We start from the raw sequence: 19557 nt of genomic DNA, 5'->3' as shown, positions 1-19557 counted from the left end.
TCAGCTTTGCTGCCCACACAATGTTTTTAACCAGAGTGATTTCATCAAAATGATTGCTTTGGGCAAACGGGCCTGAGATTGGAGAGAGGAGGACCCTAAGGCTCAAAGACGGCCATAAGACGACTCGGTGGCTTCAGCTGGGCGTCATGGGGCTAGAGGATGAAACAGAACAAGCTTGATTCCCTCAAAGCCCCGTGGGGAACATCTGTCTGTCGTGGAGGGCCAAAACATGAGACCTTTGCTCTAGCGTGTGGGAAGGGCTGGGAATGTATTATATAAATTACACACTTACATTATGCGGCTAAGGAGGAAATTTAGGGAAAACATAAAAACGCCACGGAGATCCACCAGCAAAGAGACCAAAGTCACCCACCCCAACCGGCACAGCCTCAACCCCGACCCCTTCACTCAGCCGCCTCGTTACGTAAATAAGGCGGAGCCAGACAGCCGCCTTCCCCAGACTCCGCCCCCTCGAACCCCCTTCCGGCCGCGCGCGTGCGCATTCCCGCCTCGCCGGCCCCGCCCCCTCGCCGCCCCCGCCCGCGTGGTCCCCGCCACCGCAGCCGCCGGAGAGGAGCTGGGGGAGGACGGTGGCCCGCGAGGCTCGCCGCAGACAACGCGGCGGCGATGTCCGCGAGCCAGGCGAGTGCCGCGGCGGCAGCGGCGGGGCCTCGCGCGCGGCAGGACGGCCTGGGCTTCGGCCTCCCTCCGGTTCCCTGGAAGCGGGCCGGCGGCCAGCGCGGGAGCAGCAGCAGCAGAGGCGGAGGCTCCAGCGCGTCTCTCTGCCCCTCCGCCTGAGCCCGGGGAGGCCAGGCGGCCCGGGCGGCTGGAGGGGCTCCGCTGCCCGAGAATGGGAATTCTCTTCACCAGGATATGGAGACTGTTCAATCACCAGGGTGAGGGGCTCCGGCCGCGGGTGGGCGGGCGGCAGGGGGGAGAGTCAGTCAGTCTGGGGCGGGCGGGTGGGGGTCCCCGAATGCTTCCGGAGTGCGGGCCGCGCGGGTGCGGGCCCGGGACCGAGTTCCCGATTCGCAGCCCTTTGTCTTAAGGGACCTTCCCAGGAAGTCCGTGCCGCAGTACACCCATTACTCCGATTTCGATTGGGAGAGGGAAAGGCGGTTGCCTGCCCAACGCGGAGAGTGGCCGCGGCCTGGCCTTTGCGCCCGCAGTCGGGTTTGGACACCACGGAGCAACGCAGGGGTCTTGTGGGTTGAAGGGTGCTGCGGGTTACGGCCGTGGCCGCCCAGTGAGCGGCCCAGGGTTGCAGAATGCGGACAGCGTGTGTGGTCGCTCTGGACTCGTGCAGTGCACTTGAGGCTTAGGAGCCTTCCCTCCACCCCACCGCTCTTTCTGGGGCGGGAGGAGACTCCAGTGTCTCCTGCGTGGAGACAGGTCTCTCTGCTTTTGCCTTATTGGTCTCTGTCTTCGGGGTTAGGCTTCAGGTGTTTCCCTGCTTGTGTGGGTTATTTAATGAGGGGGGTTGTTATTGTTGTTGCTCTGGGTTAAAAGTGGTAAAGGACTTCGCCGAAAGCTTTATAAACCGTGCCATACGAAGCATGTGTTAGGGACAGGTAACTAGCAAGTTACAAAGTATAGAGTTGATTCTCCTCTGGGGATGCCTGAGTTCGTCTAAGCGCATACATTACCATGAAATACACAGCTGGTTTGTGAAAGTTTGTTAGAAAATGAGTGTGTAAAACTGGGGAAAGGTACAATTTTAACAAAAAGCCGAGAGTTAGGAACAGGGTAGTGTTGTACTTTTGTTTCCTTTTAACTCAAGTCGGGTGATTCAATTATTCCTGCTGTCAATAACAGTTTATTTTTTTCTGTTGTATAATCTCCTGGTGGTGTCACATCTCACAGGTTTTCTAATACTTAATGAGGAAACAAATTCGTGGGAATGGAATTAAAAGTATGAATTTATTTTGGTGCCAAAATGTGTTTTGAAGTCAATCCATAGTTTTTTGTAATATGGATTTTCTGTATATTATGGGGAAAAACTTTGAATCCAAATAAACTCATGCTTTCAGTTTCGTGTTTCCCTGGACTTTGCGAAGTGCCCTCATATTGTGGGTACCCCCTGCCCCCACCTCCTCCTCCATAGGACCCGGGCTTCTGTAGGCAGATAATGGTTAGGGGGCAGAAGGGAACTTGTGATCCGTACTGTACCTTTACGTGTAGATCTACCTTTTAGTGTAGATCGAGTGATACTAAACAGGAAGGCGGTATTTGAAATGATTTTTTGTTGTTACTGGGTTGGGGAGTGTTTTCAAAAGTGGAGAAAACAGTTCTGATCAGCACTGTCCCTAACTGGCTGTTTATTTTGGGAGAAGGGGAGTAGGAACCAGTCACATAACATCTCTGGTTCTAGATGTTCTCTCCTAGACCACCAGGGATTGTGGAGCCTGCAGATCTTGAAAACTCTAGGTTTCAAGTACTAAAACTTAGGTTGCTATAAGACTGGTTGGTGGTGCCCATAACAGATAGATTTATTCTCATTTTTGACATAGAGCAATTTTGCATTGCATTTTGTATTGTTTTTAGTGAAGCTAATATTTCAACTCTGCTATGAGATTTGAGGAGACTTTGCTTGTTAATCCATCTCTAATACTACCAGAAAAATAGTTATCTCCACATTCTATTTTGCATCAATGGTAAAATTATTTGTTCTTGAAATTTAGGAATAAATGAGAGCCTTGCCTGAGCTACTTGCCAGTTGTAAATAATAGGATGTGTGTGTTAGTCCCTGTGCAAGTCACTAATAGCACTGCCCTTTTAACCTGTATTTGTAGTTGTTTTGGCTGGACATTTATTTAATGTTGGGAAGTAAATAATTAGAGGAATCAGTGAAGCCAAGATCCAGAAGCTTAACTGTCAGTAGTACAGAAATGTGAATCTACTAAATGATGGCAGTTGTAACTGTAGAGTTACCTTTCACAATATTTGCCATCCACTCTACTGCCAGATACTTGTTGGTCTTTTTGTTTTGTGTTAGATTGGATGTACGTAAGTTTGATATATCTCAGATACTTTTTTATTTATTTATAGAACACAGTCCTATATCCTTTCCACGGAAATTCCTGCGAAGGTTTTGGAAGATTATAGAATTCTCCAGGTTGATAAAATGGATTATATCTCTTTTTTTTTTTTTTTTTTTTTAAAGATTTATTTATTTACTTGAAAGAGTTAAAAAAAAAAAAGAAAGAAAGAAAAGAAAGAGTTACACAGAAAGAGAGGTCTTCCATCTGGTAGTTCACTTCCCATTTGGCCCCAACTGCTGGAGTTATGTCGATCCGAAGCCAGGAGCTTCTTCCAGGTCTCCACATGGGTGCAGGGTCCCAAGGACTTAGGCCAGCTTGTACTGCTTTCCCAGGCCATAGCAGAGAGCTGGATTGGAAGTGGAGCATCCGGGTCTTGAACCGGTGCCCATATAGGATGCCGGCACTTCAGGCCAGGGCATTAACCCGCTGTGCCACAGCGCCAGCCCCCATATTCTTTCTAAAGCTCCTTTAGAAGAACAGCTTTTTCATTAAAGCTTGAGTTGAATGCACAATGAAAGCTAATTGCATTGTGTCTGAATGAGAAAAACTAGAGGTTACATATGAGTGATGCTTGAATTCAGTACAGCATAAGCTTAGATTCTGTCATTTGCATCATCTTTTTTAATAAGAAATATTTTAGGGCCGGCGCCGTGGCTCAACAGGCTAATCCTCCGCCTTAGGGCGCGCCGGCACACGGGGTTCTAGTCCCGGTCGGGGCGCCGGATTCTATCCCGGTTGCCCCTCTTCCAGGCCAGCTCTCTGCTGTGGCCGGGGAGTGCAATGGAGGGTGGCCCAAGTGCTTGGGCCCTGCACCCACATGGGAGACCAGGATAAGCACCTGACTCCTGGCTTCGGATCAGCGCTGTGCGCCGGCCGCAGCGCGGCGGCCATTGGAGGGTGAACCAACGGCAAAAGGAAGACCTTTCTCTCTCTCTCTCTCTGTCCACTCTGCCTGTCAAAAATAAAAAAATTTAAAAAAGATATTTTAATAATCTTGTGAAGTAGTTATCTCCCCTGAGAAAAGGAAAGGAGGGCTCCAGTGGAGTTATTCCCTCAGGCCATGAAAGTGGTAAATGCCAGAGCCGGCAAGTTACCACACCGAAGGAATGTGTGCTGGTGATTGGTCTTAGAGAAGGGATTGATGTCGTTATTCCCCTTCTGCTACTCAGTTGCCAAACTATAAATCCTTATAACTTCAGGACTCTAAAAGATCTTTTTTATACAGAAGAGCTTGTGATCAGTGGATTATTTTTTACTAAACAGGTATTTTTGAGCACTTGTTTAGGCCGGGGTCTATTCTAGATGTTGTGGGTAAGGTGGGAAACAAAACAGACACATCCCCTTGGCTTCATGGAGCTTTCATGGTAGTGTGGGGAGAAAGAAAATAAACTCCATCCTTCCAAATAAAATAATAACAATTCATACTTACTCGATCTGTGCACGGTTAGGTTCTAACTGTTTGTTACTGGTGGGCTGATTTAGTCTTCACTTAGTCGATTTACTCATCACAACCATTTTTCTATGAGATAGTCTTTTAGGTAACTTGGTTAGAGCACTGTTATTAAAAGTGATATGCATGGGATTTTTTTTTTTTTTTTTTTTTTTTTTTTTTTTGGACAGGCAGAGTTAGACAGTGAGAGAGAGAGAGAGAGAGAAAGGACTTCCTTCTGTTGGTTCACTCCACAAATGGCTGCTATGGCCGGCATGCTGCGCCGATCCGAAGCCAGGAGCCAGGTGCTTCTTCCTGGTCTCCCATGTGGGTGCAGGGCCCAAGCATCCGGGCAATCCTCCACTGCCTTCCCCGGCCACAGCAGAGAGTTGGACTGGAAGAGGGGCAACCGGGACAGAATCCGGCGCCCCAACCGGGGCTAGAACCCAGGGTACCGGCGCCGCAGGCGGAAGATTAGCCAAGTGAGCCACGACACCGGCCTATGCCTAGGATTTCAGCCAAGGTTTTCTAGGCCTAGTGCTCTTAAAATATTCACAAACCTTTTATTCTGAATATAAAAATTCATGTTAGATAAGAGGAGGAACTTTGTGAACTGAGCTGTGAAGGAAGTTGTGGAATTCTCCATCGATAGCCTTTTATTGCTCTTCTGATTGTTTGTTAGAAAAGAATTACAAGTTACCAATGAGTGCTAGAGAAGCTGTCCAGGCTGCAGGAAACTGGTGCTCAGAGGCACCTTTGCTTCCCTTGTGCTTTCATTGTATGAGAAGTCAAGCTTATGAAAGAGGACATATGGAAACTGAGTAGCCAGCGGAGTGGGCTGTGCCAGTTGTCAATTTATTGCCTCTTAGTTCCAAATAAACCATTTGTGCATGCCTGTGGAAGTGGACCTGGGTTCTTTAAATATTTTTCTTTTGTGAGCTGGCGCAATGTTAAACTTTGTCAATAGATAGCCCTGGAGGGGCATTGCAGGAAGAAAGGGCTTTTCTTCTCTTTAATGCAAAAGAAAAGCTTGGCTTTTTTTCTACAAATTCATTACTGTTGCTAGAAATAGTAAGTCTGTTTTCCAACTTTATTTTTTATTGTTGATACTTTTAAATTTTGTATGTTGAGTTTTTAATACAAAGTGACTTGTTCAGATATCACCCTCCTAACCTTTATATCTTTTCAGGTCATTTTAATTTATTCATTCAGTGAAACATATTTTGTTTTTATTAAGCACATTCCTTATTCCAAGCTCTGTGCTATATGCTGAGAAAGCCATAGTATACATGACAAATGGATTTTTTTTTTTTGCTCTAAGTCATATAAAACAAATAGGGCTCAGTGATAGTTAAGGCATGAGATGACAGTGAGAATCAGAATGATGCCCAGTTTATTTGCCTTGCATTTGTATTTCCTGACTCTGTAGGATTCACAGAGCTAGAAGGTCTCAGAGTGATAATTACTCTGCATTTTCCCCTTGACTCACTAACATGTTGGAGGGATACTTCAAAAAGTTTGTGGAAAATGGAATTAAAAGATTATTTTGTTGCAGAAATTCTGAAATCCATACATATGAGGGGTCTTCAAAAGGTTCATGAAAGTTCATATTGTGAAAAAACTGTGTTTTAATTTTATGTTCCATGAACTTTTTGAAGTGTCTATATATTGTAGAAATGGCAGTGAGTGGAACTGATAGGCTTCCTAAATGTGTCAAAAGGAAGTGAAAGAGAAGGGAAACTTGGAAAATGAAGAAGCATTTTTCACAACAAAACTGTAAAATATTGGTTGATAAACTCAAGTCTCCATGGTAACTCAAAATTTCATGTAAGTATCAACAGTGTATAGTTATTTTGGCTTATCTACAAAAGTGCAGAGATGTTGTAACATAGATATTCTAAAAGAAAAATCATACTAAGCAGTAAATTTGTGAGGGTTCACGTGAATCGACTACCTAGAGTGGCTGAAAGTTGTGTTTCGTTTCTCTTTTAAACTTATGTGAGCAAGTGAGAGTGTGTGCACACATCCCTGCCCAAACTGAATCACCCTGCCGAATGCGTATAAATCACCCTGGGCTGGGCTGGGCCGGGCCACATCTAGGAACCAGGAACTCAATCTAGGTCTCCCATGTGGGTGGTGGGGACTCAGTCACTTCAGACAGCTGCTGCCTCTCAGTTTCTACGTTAGTGGGAAGCTGGAGGTAGAAGCCATAGCTAGGCTGTGAATCCAGGTACTCCAGCATGGAGTACAAGTACCTTAACCTCTAGGCCAAATGATTGTCACGTTTGTCCATAATAACATTGTCTCTTAGTGTACATATTGTATTTTTGGCTCTGTAAAATTTTTGTTTGTGGGGCTGGCATTGTGGCGTAGTGGGCTAAGCATCCACTTGTGGCACCGGCATCCCATATGGGTGCCAGTTCTAGCCTCGAAGATGGCCCAAGTGCTTGGCCCCCTGCACCTACATGGGAGATCCAGAAGAGAAGAAGCTCCTGGCGTCAGATCAGCCCAGCTCTGGCTGTTGCAGCCATTTGGGGAGTGAACCAGCAGATAGAAACCTTTCTCTCTAATTTGACCTCTCAAATAAATAAATAAAAATCTTAAAAAAAATTGTTTGCAAATGCCTTATCACTCTTTGAGTAAAAATTTCTTATATAATGCTCTTTCATCTTGATAATGAGAAGAAAAGGCTAGGGTGGTGAAAGAACCTAAAGATGTTCAAGGAAGTTAATTTAGTATTAAGAATGTTCGTTGGGTATAAACTAATTGGTCACCATTAAATCAGCACATTGTTTTTGAGCTCATAACACAATTGCAGTGTAATTTCATAGATCTTATGATGCATATGCAATATCTTAGACTTAGGATGCTATTAAAAATGGTCATTGAGGCTTTATTAGTATATATACAGCACAAAAGGACCTGGTGTTGTGCTATAGTGGGTAAAGCTGCCACCTGCAATGCTGGCATCCCATATGGGCACCAGTTAGTTTCCTGGCTGCTCCACGTCCTGTTCAGCTTCCTGCTATTGGTCTGAGAAAGCAGCAGAAGGTGGCCAAAGTGTTTGGGCCCCTGCCACCCACTTAGAAGACACAGATGAAGCTCCTGGCTTTGGCCTGGCCTAGCTCTGGCCATTGTGGCCATCTGGGGAGTGAACCAGTGAGCCAGTGAATGGAAGCTCTCTGTCTCTCTAACTCTGACTTTGAAATAAATAAATCAATCTTTTTTTTTTTTTTTTTTAAGACCACAAAAACCTAAGAGAGCAATGGGTTTTGGAATGGAATGGATAGATTATAGTAAGATATGTGCCTTGTTGGTGTTTGGCAGAGTGAGGAGGTAAATATTGTCTGGATCATGGATTCTTTGTTGGAATGGCCCATCAGAGATCTTAGATTGCTCTATAGAGCTTGTGGCTCCTTGGAGACTTACTAGATTCGGTCACATTTGATTGGCATTTCTTACTTTTTCTTTTACAAATATTTTAACCATTTTTTTAAACCTCATTTGTTCAGATATGTTAGTTTACATTCTCTTGATTGACTTAAGAAATCTGCTTTGTGTTTCTTTTTATAGTTTACTTATTTATTTGAAAGTCAGAGTTAAACAGAGAGGGAAGGAGAGGCAGAGAGAGAGAGAGAGGTCTTCCATCTGCTGCAACTCCCCATCGGCCGCAGTGGCCGGAGCTGTGCTGATCTGAAGCCAAGAGCCAGTAGCTTATTCCGAGTCTCCCATGTGGGTGCAGGGGCCCAAAGATTTGGACCATCTTCTGCTTTCCAAGGCCACAGCAGAGAGCTGGTTTGGAAGTGGAGCAGCTGGGACTCGAACCAGTGCCCATATGGGATATTGGCACTGCAGGCGACAGCTTTACCTGCTACGTTACACCACTGGCCCCTGTTTTATCTTTTAAGAGTTTGGAGATATGTTTGCATATTTATGCGTTTTCTTTTTTTTAAGATGTATTTATGGCCGGCGCTGTGGCTCAACAGGCTAATCCTCCACCTAGCGGCGACGGCACACCGGGTTCTAGTCCCGGTCGGGGCGCCGGATTCTGTCCTGGTTGCCCTCTTCCAGGCCAGCTCTCTGCTGTGGCCAGGGAGTGTAGTGGAGGATGGCCCAAGTGGTTGGGTCCTGCACCCCATGGGAGACCAGGATAAGCACCTGGCTCCTGGCTTCGGATCAGCGCAGTGTGCCAGCCGCGGCAGCCATTGGAGGGTGAACCAACGGCAAAAGGAAGACCTTTCTCTCTGTCTCTCTCTCTCTCACTGTCCACTCTGCCTGTCAAAAAAAAAGTATTTATTTACTTGAAAGAGTTACACAAAGAAGGAGAGGAGAGGCAGAGAGAGAGAGAGGTCTTCCATCTGCTGGTTCACTCCCCAGATGGCCACAATGGCTGGAGCTGTGCCAGTCCGAAGCCAGGAGCTCCTTCCGGGTCTCCCACATGGGTGCAGGGGCGCAAGGACTTGGGCCAGCTTGTACTGCTTTCCCAGGCCATAGCAGAGAGCTGGATCAGAAGTGGAGCAGCTGGGTTCGAATCGGCACCCATATGGGATGCTGGCACTTCAGGCCAGGGCGTTAACCCTCTACGCCACAGCACCGACCCCTCAGCTTATTGATTTTCTAGTCCATCTTTACATTGGCTATAAAAGATGATGCATCTTCAGACTGTTAGTTTCATCGTTTCCTTAGCAGGCCACCAACTTGTATTGTGAGAAGATGAAGTATGGTCTAAGCCTTCTGCCTTCTTTATCTCAGTGTCTATCTTGCACAGAAGTTTTGTTCAGAGCAGTTTGATCTTGGTTATAATGTTCAGCTTGTGGCCGGATGTCATAGTCTTCTTGTAGTATTTTTTGCTTAATTGCTAGGAAAGGCAGTAGGTTTAGAATCAGGAAATAAGTCCTAGGGCCATGGCCAAATTAAGGAGGCCATGTTATTTTATTTTTTAAGATGTATTTACTTGAAAGGCAGTGTTACAGAGAGAGGGAGAGAAATTCCATCTGCTGCTTCACTCCCCAAATGGCTGCGAAGACCAGGACTCTATCTGTGTCTCCCATGGGGGTGACGAGCCCAGTCACATGGGCCATCTTCTGCTTTCCTAGGCACATTAATAGCAAGCTGGATCAGAAGTGGAGCAGCTGGGAACATCCGGCGCTCCTGTGGCATGCTGGCATCATAGGTGGCAACCTAATCAAATGTGCCACAATGCTGGTCCCAGGAGACTACTTTAAAAACACCTATTCTGGGGCCAGCACTGTGACTCACTTGGTTAATCCTCCGCCTGCAGCACCGGTATCCCATATGGGCACCGGGTTCTAGTCCCAGTTGCTCCTCTTCCAGTCCAGCTCTCTGCTGTGGCCCAGGAAGGCAGTGGAGGATGGCCCAAGTGCTTGTGCCCCTTCACCTGCCTGGGAGACCAGGAAGAAGCAACTGGCTCCTGGCTTCAGATTGGTGCAGTGCACCGGCCGTGGTGGCCATTTGGGGGGTGAACCAATGTAAGAAAGACCTTTCTCTCTCTCTCTCTCTCTCTCTCTCTCTCTCTCACTCACTCACTGACTGTGTAACTCTGTCAAATATAGTAATAATAATAATAAAAAAAGAAAGTTCTACTTTAAAAAAAAAAAAAAAAAACACCTGTGCTAAAACCAGAGGAGGATGATTTACCTTTAAATCTGTTACTTTAAGAGGCTGGATAGGGGCCGGCACTGTGGCTTAGTAGGTTAAGCCTCTGCTGGTGATGCCAGCATCCCAAATGGGTGCCCATTTGAGTCCCTGCTATTCCACTTCCAGTCCAGCCCTCAACTAATGGCCTGGGAAAGCAGTGGTAGATGGCCCATGTACTTGGGCCCTTGCATCCATATGGGAGATCCAGAAGAAGCTCTTGGCTTTGTATTAGCCCAGCTTTGGCTGTTGCGGCCATTTGGGGAGTGAACTAGTGGATGGAAGACCTCTCTGTCTATCCCTCTCTCTGTAACTCTGCCTCTCAAATAAATAAATAAATCTTTAAAAAAAAAAAAAAGGCTAGGGGGCCGGCGTGTGGCGCAACGGATTGAAGTGCTGGCATCCCATATGGACGCCATGTTCTAGTCCCGGCTGCTCCTCTTCCAGTCCAGCTCTCTGCTATGGCCTAGGAAAGCAGTAGAAGATGGCCCAAGTCCTTGGCCCCTGCATCCATGTGGGAGACCCAGAAGAAGCTCCTGGCTTCAGATTGGTGCAGCTCTGGCTGTTGCGGCCATCTAGGGAGTGACAGTGGATGGAAGACCTCTCTGTGTCTCTACCTCTTTCTGTAACTCTGTCTTTCAAATAAATAAAATAAGTCTTTTTTTTTTTTTTTAAGTCAGTATTCAAGTGGGAAACCTTCTGCTTGTATTGAAATGTTTAGGGGTGTTTATATTAATAGAAGACATGTCATCAACAAGGGGAATACTGAACTTGGGGATATAAAAATGTTGAGTTAGAGAGGCAAGATTGCTGTAGTGTCTCAAAACTTCACAGATGAAAAGGTAACCTGTCCTAAGGACTGAATTATCAGGCCCTCAAGCTTGCCTGGCCCTTCTGTGAAGAGGGATTCAACAGCCATCACAGCCTTATAACACTCCCTGTGTTGAGATTCCGTGGTCCCCAATTACTCTTCTGATTTTGATTGATCTACCCTGTATACTATTTTTCAGGGAGAGAATGCACTTATCAGACAATTTTAAACATTTAGTCTTAATGTGTATTACTCATTTGGCATTCTTACCTATATTATTCACCTCTGTAAGTTGCCTTCATTGAGCCTTGTCTGCTGTGGAATATAGCATGATTGAGTTTGTAGATTGGGAAGATTGAAGGCCATGTGTTTGTTAAAGTCACCAGAGGAACTTCTTGGTGAATTTTCAGTTGACTTTCCCCTCTGCCAGTTAAATCCTTCTCTCTCTCTCTCTCTCTCTCTCTCTCTCTCTCTCTCTCTCTCTCTCTTTTCTTTCTAAGATTGAGGACTTTCTTCTCTTTAAGATTTTATTTATTTATTTGGTAGAATTAGAGACAGAGGGAGAGACCGAGAGAAGGGTCCTCTATCCACTGATTTGCCCCCCAAATGGCCGCAAAAGCCTGAGCTGAGCTGATCTGAAGTCCGGAACCAGGAGCTTTTCCAGGTCTCTCACAAAAGTGCAGGGGCCCAAGCACTTCAGGCCATCTTCTACTGCTTTCCCAGGCTGTAGCAGAGAGCTGGATCAGAAAAGGAGCAGCCGTGACATGAACTGGCATCCATATGGGTACTGCAGGCAGAAGCTTAGCCAACTATGTCACAGCACCATCCCCAAAACCCTTCATGTTCAACAAGTATCGTCATTATATCTGAGCATCTTTTTCTTTTTTTTAAGATTTTTATTTTTATATATTTGAGAGGTAAATTTACAGACAGAGAGAGGAAGAAACAGAGAAACGTCTTCCATCCATTGATTCACTCCCCAAATGGCCACAATGGCCAGAGCTGAGCCGATCCGAAGCCAGGAGCTTCCTCTAGGTCTCCCACATGGGTGCAGGGGCCCAAGGACTTGAGCTATCTTCCAGTGCCTTCCCAGGCCATAGCAGAGAGCTGGACTAGAAGTGGAGCAGCCGGGACTCAAGCTGGCGTCCATATGGGATGCCAGTGCTGCAGGCGGAGGATTAACCTGCTATGCCACTGGGCTGGCCCCAAGCATTTTCTTAGTTTCTTCACTGTAGTCATCTAAAGATGAAAATAGACTGAGCCTTGAATCTTTTTTTTTTTTTTTTAAGATTTATTTATTTATTTGAAAGTCAGAGTTACACAGAGAAAGGAGAGACAGAGAACAGAGAGAGAGGTCTTCCATTCGATGGTTTACACCCCAGTTGGCTGCAATGGCCGGAGCTGGGCCAATCCGAAGCCAGGAGCCAGGAGCTTCTTCCAGGTCTCCCACGTTGGTGCAGGGGCCCAAGGACTTGGGCCATCTTCTACTGCTTTCCCAGGCCACAGCAGAGAGCTGGATCGGAAGAGGAACAGCTGGAACTAGAACCGGCGCCCATATGGGATGCCAGTGCTTCAAGCCAGGGCGTTAACCCACTGCACCACAGTGCCAGCCCCAAGCCCTGAATCTTTTTTTTTTTTTTTTTTTTTAAGAGCTATTTACTTGAAAGAAAGGAGTTACAGAGAGAAGTAGAGCCAGAGAGAGAGAGAGAGGTCTTCCATTACGCTTGCTCACTCCCCAAATGACAGCAATGGCCAGAGCTGAACTGATCTGAAGCCAGGAGCCAGGAGCTTCCTCCAGGTCTCCCACATGAGTGCAGGGGCCCAAGTAGTTGGGCCATCTACTACTACTTTCCCAGGTCGTAGCAGAGAGCTGGATCGGAATAGGAACAGCCAGGACGCAAATCGGCGCCCATGTGGGGCTTTAACCCACTGCACCACAGAGCTGGCCCCCAAGCTCTGAATCTTTGAAATCATATTTAAGAACCTGCAAGAGGGGAGTTGGTGATGTCACTTTAGGATCCTAGTGCTTCTAAGCTGTCTGATCTTTCTTCAGAGAAATAGGTGACTGGATAAAAAGAACTGTATTATAATTTTCCTCCTTACCAAATGAAACGGCCCAAACTAAAAGACAGATTGATGTAGACCGCTTGAGAAGGTTTTAAAATAAGAGATGAGGAAAGTGTGGAAGAGGCAGAGTTCAGAATATATATCTGAGATAGAATCATTTGAACTTGGTGACAAATTATATGTTTGAATTGAGGGAAAGATTGAATAAACTCCAGTGCCTCTGAATTGTTGGTAGTACAACATTAAGCAAATAAGGTAAGAGAGAAGTAGAAACAGATTTATATACACTGGGTGTCACTGTGCCTTATCTACTGTATAGATTACTTAGCAGCACATGTAAGAAACTGTCTCACTTCAATTAGCTCTCAATTTCCACACAACATTGAAAGATTAGTTGTATTTTCCCTGTTTCTTGCAATGAAAAAACTAAAGGTCAGAAAGATAGGTCAGTTGCCTAAGGTCACTTAATCCCATGAATTTTTCCAAACTGTTTCCATTACCAGTCCTTAATTTTTTTGACTTAAAGCAGTGATTTATTATTTTTTCATTGTTTTATAAGATGATTGAGCTCAGCTAGAAAGTTTAATTTGATTGCAGTTGGATGACAGCTGGAACTAGAGTTCCTGAAATCTTCCAAAGGTTCAACCAGGCTGTATTTCTATGATGGCTTCTTTATTCCTTTGCCTGGCATCTCAACTATAATGACTAGAAGTGCTGGAGGCTGACAAATCGCTCTCCCTATAGGGTCTCAACACCTTTCTCACTCAAGTGCACAGTAGTCTTGGACATGTTACACACTGGCTTACCCCCAATGTAGTTGTGCAGTACAGCCAGGTAGCAACTGCAAGGAGTCTGCAGATCTGGTCTCTGAAGTCATGCATTGTCATTTCTGCTGCATTCTGTGATTAAAAATAAGTCACTGGGCAAGGATAGATTCAGAAGGAGGGAACTACATATGTGGGGGGAATTGAAAAAGTTTATGGAAAATTTGTCTTTTATTCCATTTTCCATGAACATTTTGACTCCCCCTTACATACACCTAGTTGATATCTAAAATTTTTTAGTTAAACCTTCATTGACTTAATCCAGTGTGAAACATTTATATACCTTGAGTCATTTGTGAATTATTAGAATTGTATTTGGGTACTGTACTGAGAGTAGGTCTCCATAGTAGTAGAAAGAATGTAATACTTCTGTGTTCCTACAGAGGAAGTAGGAAGGTGAGAGGTCTATGTAGGAAAGGTGAGCCCAATAGCATACTTGTGCTTATATTGCTGAAAATATGCTATGTTCCTTTGGATTTCAGGAAGTTAGAAAATGTCATGTGTTGAATTATACCATAGAAGAAGGGTAAAAAGATGAATTTTTTTGGTCTATAATTGATAATTCACTAATGTTTTCTTTATTTCAGAGCACAAAGTTATAATTGTTGGGCTGGATAATGCAGGGAAAACTACCATTCTTTACCAATTGTAAGTATTAACTAGCTTAAAATTTTTTATTCCATTGTTGTGGTTACTTTTTCTGGCTGGGTGACACTTGATCAATGAAAATAATAAAAAATTATATGAAGTCTAAGTTATTCTGTGAGAAAGTAGGTTAGCTCTAAACTAGGAGCCAAATTTAAGAAACAGTTTATAAAGAGTTAGAAATTTCTGTACATAGACACGTCCAATTGTTTTGCACTAAATCTTTTTTTTTTTTTTAAGAAAGTAGAGAAATACTTCTTTATATAGTTTCCTAGAATATTCCAGATAATCTAATACCAAGTTCCAACTGGGCTTGCTTGTGTTTTGAACTAGGGGAAAAAGGGCATTTGGGTATACAATATAAAAGGTCATGCTGATTTTTTTCCCTTGATTAAAAAATTGTTCAAGCAGGCTAAGTTGCTCACTAATTGTAATATATGAACTTTTTCCCCCTAGTTCTATGAATGAAGTTGTACACACATCCCCTACAATAGGAAGTAATGTAGAAGAGATAGTGATTAATAATACACGTTTCCTAATGTGGGATATTGGTGGCCAAGAATCTCTTCGTTCTTCCTGGAACACTTACTATACTAACACAGAGGTAATGTTTCTTAATATATTAAAACTTTTATCACCAGAATGTTTGAAAAATAGCTAGATATAACTCTTACAGTTAATTTGGTGAAATATCACAATGTGTTAATATACGTAGAGTTTAAGCATAGTAGAATCATTGCTTTCCTATTTCAGGGTCATTGTTCTGTATATTGGCCAGCACTGAACCTCTGTAGGGAGAATTGGTGGCTCATGAGTCTGTGCATTGATCCCAGAACTTGTCTTAAGTAGTTGTTTTTATACTAACGTATACTTCAGAGTTTGTAGTTTATTTCTCTCTTGATATTTATGTCCGGCTGAGTGAGGAAAATGCTAGTTATGAGAGAACTCTGGTGGCTTGAATCCTGGCCAGAGCTTTCATATAAGTTTTCTTTTATGCAACACAATTGCACTTTAAAGAATTCTTTTTATTTTGATTGTAAGGCACTGTAGACATATTCATGTTTTTATTTATATGTTACTATCCCAGAGAAAAGTTTGTACCTATGACACTTGACTGCTTTATTGTATAGACTTGTAATTGAAAGATTGTGACAATTGTATTTTGTAATGCTAATTATAAGTTAATATTCTCTAAACACATATAAAACTGACTTTTAAGTCATTAAGACCTTATTAAGGTCTCTAATGACCCAATTCCCTAACATTCCATTGAGCATTTAATCATGTGTTTTGGAGAAGGAAACTATGTGTGGTTATAAAGATGTGTGAAATACACCTCTAGGTATAGATTTGTGCCTGACAGTCATGGTGGCTGATTTGGAAATTAAAATCCAGTTCTAAAAAATAAATAGTGCATATTAGTAATGGGCAGTCAGAATTGGGCACCATAGAGTAAGTTAACTCTGTATTTGCCCGTTTCCGTCTTTTTTCACTTATGGGGTTGAAAAAGAAGTACCATGGAGTTCAATCCGACACGAGAGCCAGTGTAAGGCTTTCATTGTATCCTCTGAGACCAGTTTCTCCAGCAGTTCAGGAAAGAATTGTGCTTTTGGCCGATAGCAGGTGCCATTTATATAAGGAAGACAGTATGTTTTATTTACAGAGCCATTCTTTCAGTTTGTTGATATAAAAATATTGATTTGTTTTAAACATCACCTTACTCCCATACACATGCCCTTTTTACATTTTCAAATCAATATTTATAAATAATATCTGTCAGGAAGTAAATTTTGGACCTTAATGAATACCTTTTCCTATTAATTTATAGTACAAATAGATAGACATAGGGCCATTAGCATTCAAGATACTAATTTGGAAAATAAATGAGTTGTTTTGTGTTGAATGTTAACATAATCTCATTTGTCTTGTTTTCTTTTAATATATTTGAATTTAGGCTTCCTATTGTATAGTAGGCATCTGATTTTCCATAAAAACTGTACAATTTAAATTTCTTGATATTACCAGCCTGTAAATCAAATAAGCACTTTATAAAATTTATAAATACCAAATATTTAATCACTAATTTTCTTTAATGATTATTTTAGTTTGTAATAGTTGTTGTGGACAGTACAGACAGAGAGAGGATTTCTGTAACTAGAGAAGAACTCTATAAAATGTTAGCACATGAGGTAAGTAGTCTTTTTACATTACAAATGGGGGGTTATTTGTATCACATTTGTCATTTATTCCTTCTCATTTTTCATGCTGGTGCTATCTTTCAAATTTATAAAATTTTTTATCTACTGGCTATGCCTGCTTTATTCTTTTGATACTTCCAAAATTGGAAGTTTGTGTAGAAGCAGCAAAAAGATTGTAGAGTCAGTTATACAACTTTATGTAATTTATGCTAGATAAATCTAATTTAAAAGTTTTCCTGGCCAAAATAATTCTTACAAGTAACTTTCATTTTGCAGTTTGAGTAGATTAATTGTACAAAAGATTATCATTTGAAATGAGATCTTTTTTTAAGTACTGGGTATATAGTAGCTCTTTGATTATTAACTAAGTTTGAAAAACTAATATTTAAATGTTAGTTGCTTTGAAGTTTATTTTTTTAAAAGATTTATTTATTTATTTGAAAGAGTTACAGAGAGAGAGAGAGAGAGGTCTTACATCTGCTGGTTCACTCCCCAGATGGCGGCAACAGCTGGAGCTGCACCAGCCAGGAGCTCCTTCTGGGTCTCCCACACGGATGCAGGGACCCAAGGACTTGGGCCATCTTCTGCTGCTTTCCCAGGCCATAGCAGAGAGCTGGATCAGAAGTGGAGCAGCTGGGTCTTAAACCAGTGCCCATATGGGATGCCGGCACTTCAGGCCAGGGTGTTAGCCCGCAACGCCATAGCACCGGTCCCAACTTTGGAGCTTATTTGATTATGTCCTTTTGACTAGGCAAAATTGCATGACTAGCCACATCCCCTTAGTCCTTGAAAAATATTTCTAATAACATAAGTTAAAAAATGAAGCAAACAATAGTATAGTGAACTTAGGTATAATAGATACTATAAAGTCATATATTTACTACCGTGGCAATTGACTATTTTTGAATGCCTTTTATTACAGGTGCTACTTTCTCAACTCACTTATAGGTAGGAATAGAAAAATTAATATTTATACATTTTTTCATTTTAGTGGCTTTTCTGTAAAGCTTAAGAAATTGGGGTATATTCGTAATGAAATTTTATGTTACTTTTAATATAGATTTAATGATTTGCTTTTGAGATTTGCTTGAAGAATTTTAATGTTTCAGGCAGACTTTCAAGACTTTTGGAAACCTTGTAAAGGAGTTTTATAAATGGAGTTGCTTCATTTTCTTTATGATCCTATCTACCAAAGAAGGGTGCACCTTCCCTGATTTTGAGCTTCAGTTATTGCAGCTGTGATAAACATCTTCTTTTTTTTTAAATATATCTTGCCGTTGTACATTCATTTACCAAGTCTGTGTCTATTTTGGGATACAAGCAACAAGCTATTAAAGAGGCATATTAAGGATTCTTGTCTCTTTTCAACTTTGTAATGAACAAATAATTCTAGTGGCTCATTTTATGAATACTTTGGAACAAGAGAAATAGATGCACCTGTTAGCACCTGTTATTTTTCCCTTGGCTGTCTTTTTTTTTTTTTTTAAACACACTGTTAACAGGTAGCTTTTCTGTTTGGTTTTTACTTAATCAGTCAATATGTAGCCGGATCAGTATGAAGAGCCCAGTAGTGGGATCAGAGTGTTTGGATTTTGCTATTTGGGGCATTTACTTGGGCAGATCCTTAGCTTCATGTGTTGCAGATGAATACCCTGAGGCCAGAAAGTTTATGTGACTTGATCTTCTGTTTAAGGGGATTTGAACTTGGGTCTTCTTATTTCCTTAGGCTCTTTGCTAGGGAGAGGGAAAAAGAGAAAGACATAAATAAGGGCTAGCTGGAAAGTGAGAAGAGCCAGAGAAAGGAAACTACCAGAAAAGAAAGGAATTACGAATACACTGGGAAGCTAAAGTAAGCCACTCAATAGGGATAACGAAAGTCAAATGGAGAGTTCTGGAGAGAGACAGTGGATCAAAGAATAAGAATGTTAGGGAAGAAAAATCAATTTAGATATGGGATTGGTTGGGTATTTTGTGCATACTACATTATTATCACTGATACTAATTCTTTACAATGTATTATAAAATACAAAACTGTACAAAGTTTAAACTACTCTCAAAGCTTTGTATTTTAAAAAATTTTAAATACAACTAAATGAAGTTTAAAACTTGGAACTAAGGGCTGCGCTATGGAATAGTGGGTGAAGCCACTGCTGGCGTCCCATATGGGCACTGGTTCAAGTCCTGGCTGCTCCACTTCCCATCCAGCTCTCTGTTATAGCCTGGGAAAGCAGTAGAAGATGGCCCAAGTCCTTGGGCCCCTGCACCCACGTGGGAGACTCAGAAGAAGCTCCTGGCTCCTGACTTCGGATTGGCGCAGCTGCAGCCGTTGCGGCCATCTAGGGAGTGAACCAGCAGAATGGAAGACTTCTCTCTTTCTCTCTCTGCCTTTCAAATAAATAAATCTTAAAAAAAAAAAAAAAAAAACAAAACTTGAAGCTCATTAATTTAAAAATAGTCCGAGACATTAAAGTCTGAAATTTTATTCTGAAAACTTAACTTTTTTTTTTTTTTTAAAGATTTATTTATTTATTTGAAGGAGTTAGAAAGAGGGAGAGACAGAGATTTTCCATCCACTGGTTCACTCTCCAGATGGCTGTTAGAACCAGGGCTGGGCCAGGCTGGAGCCAGGAGCTTCTTCCAGGTCTCCCAAATGAGTGACAGGTCCAAGCACTTGGGCCATCTGCTGCTGCATTTCCTAAGCGATTACTGGATCAGAAGTGAAACAGCTTTTTCTATGTATGGGTGAAATGGTCATTTTCCCATTCAATTGTTTATAGCCATTGTCTGTATTCCAACTAAACTAGGGTCTTTTTGCTTTTTACTAGTTAAACTTATTTGTTGATATATTGAGCCTTTTTACTGTAAAGTAGTTTTAAACTATGGTATC

General features: G+C 42.6%; 1 protein-coding gene across 2 annotated transcripts in view; it reads left to right on the top strand.

Annotated features, from left to right (window-relative positions):
- The first annotated feature begins 563 nt into the window (after positions 1–563).
- The window catches only part of ARL5A (ADP ribosylation factor like GTPase 5A), a 30190-nt gene continuing 11196 nt past the window's right edge, over positions 564–19557 (top strand). Inside the window, exons 1-4 of one of the 2 annotated variants that reach the window (XM_062186712.1) lie at positions 566–896; positions 14415–14475; positions 14929–15076; positions 16578–16661. In XM_062186712.1, coding sequence (XP_062042696.1) covers positions 851–896; positions 14415–14475; positions 14929–15076; positions 16578–16661 — 339 coding nt within the window. In that variant the 5' untranslated portion in view covers positions 566–850. Of the gene's footprint in view, positions 897–14414; positions 14476–14928; positions 15077–16577; positions 16662–19557 lie in introns of both variants that reach the window. The other variant, XM_062186718.1, reaches the window with a different exon arrangement.

Source organism: Lepus europaeus, chromosome 1 (assembly GCF_033115175.1).
Source record: "Lepus europaeus isolate LE1 chromosome 1, mLepTim1.pri, whole genome shotgun sequence".
Classification (NCBI taxonomy): Eukaryota; Metazoa; Chordata; class Mammalia; order Lagomorpha; family Leporidae; genus Lepus; species Lepus europaeus.
Note: the sequence above shows the minus strand (reverse complement) of the source record. Positions and strands in the feature narration are given on the sequence as shown.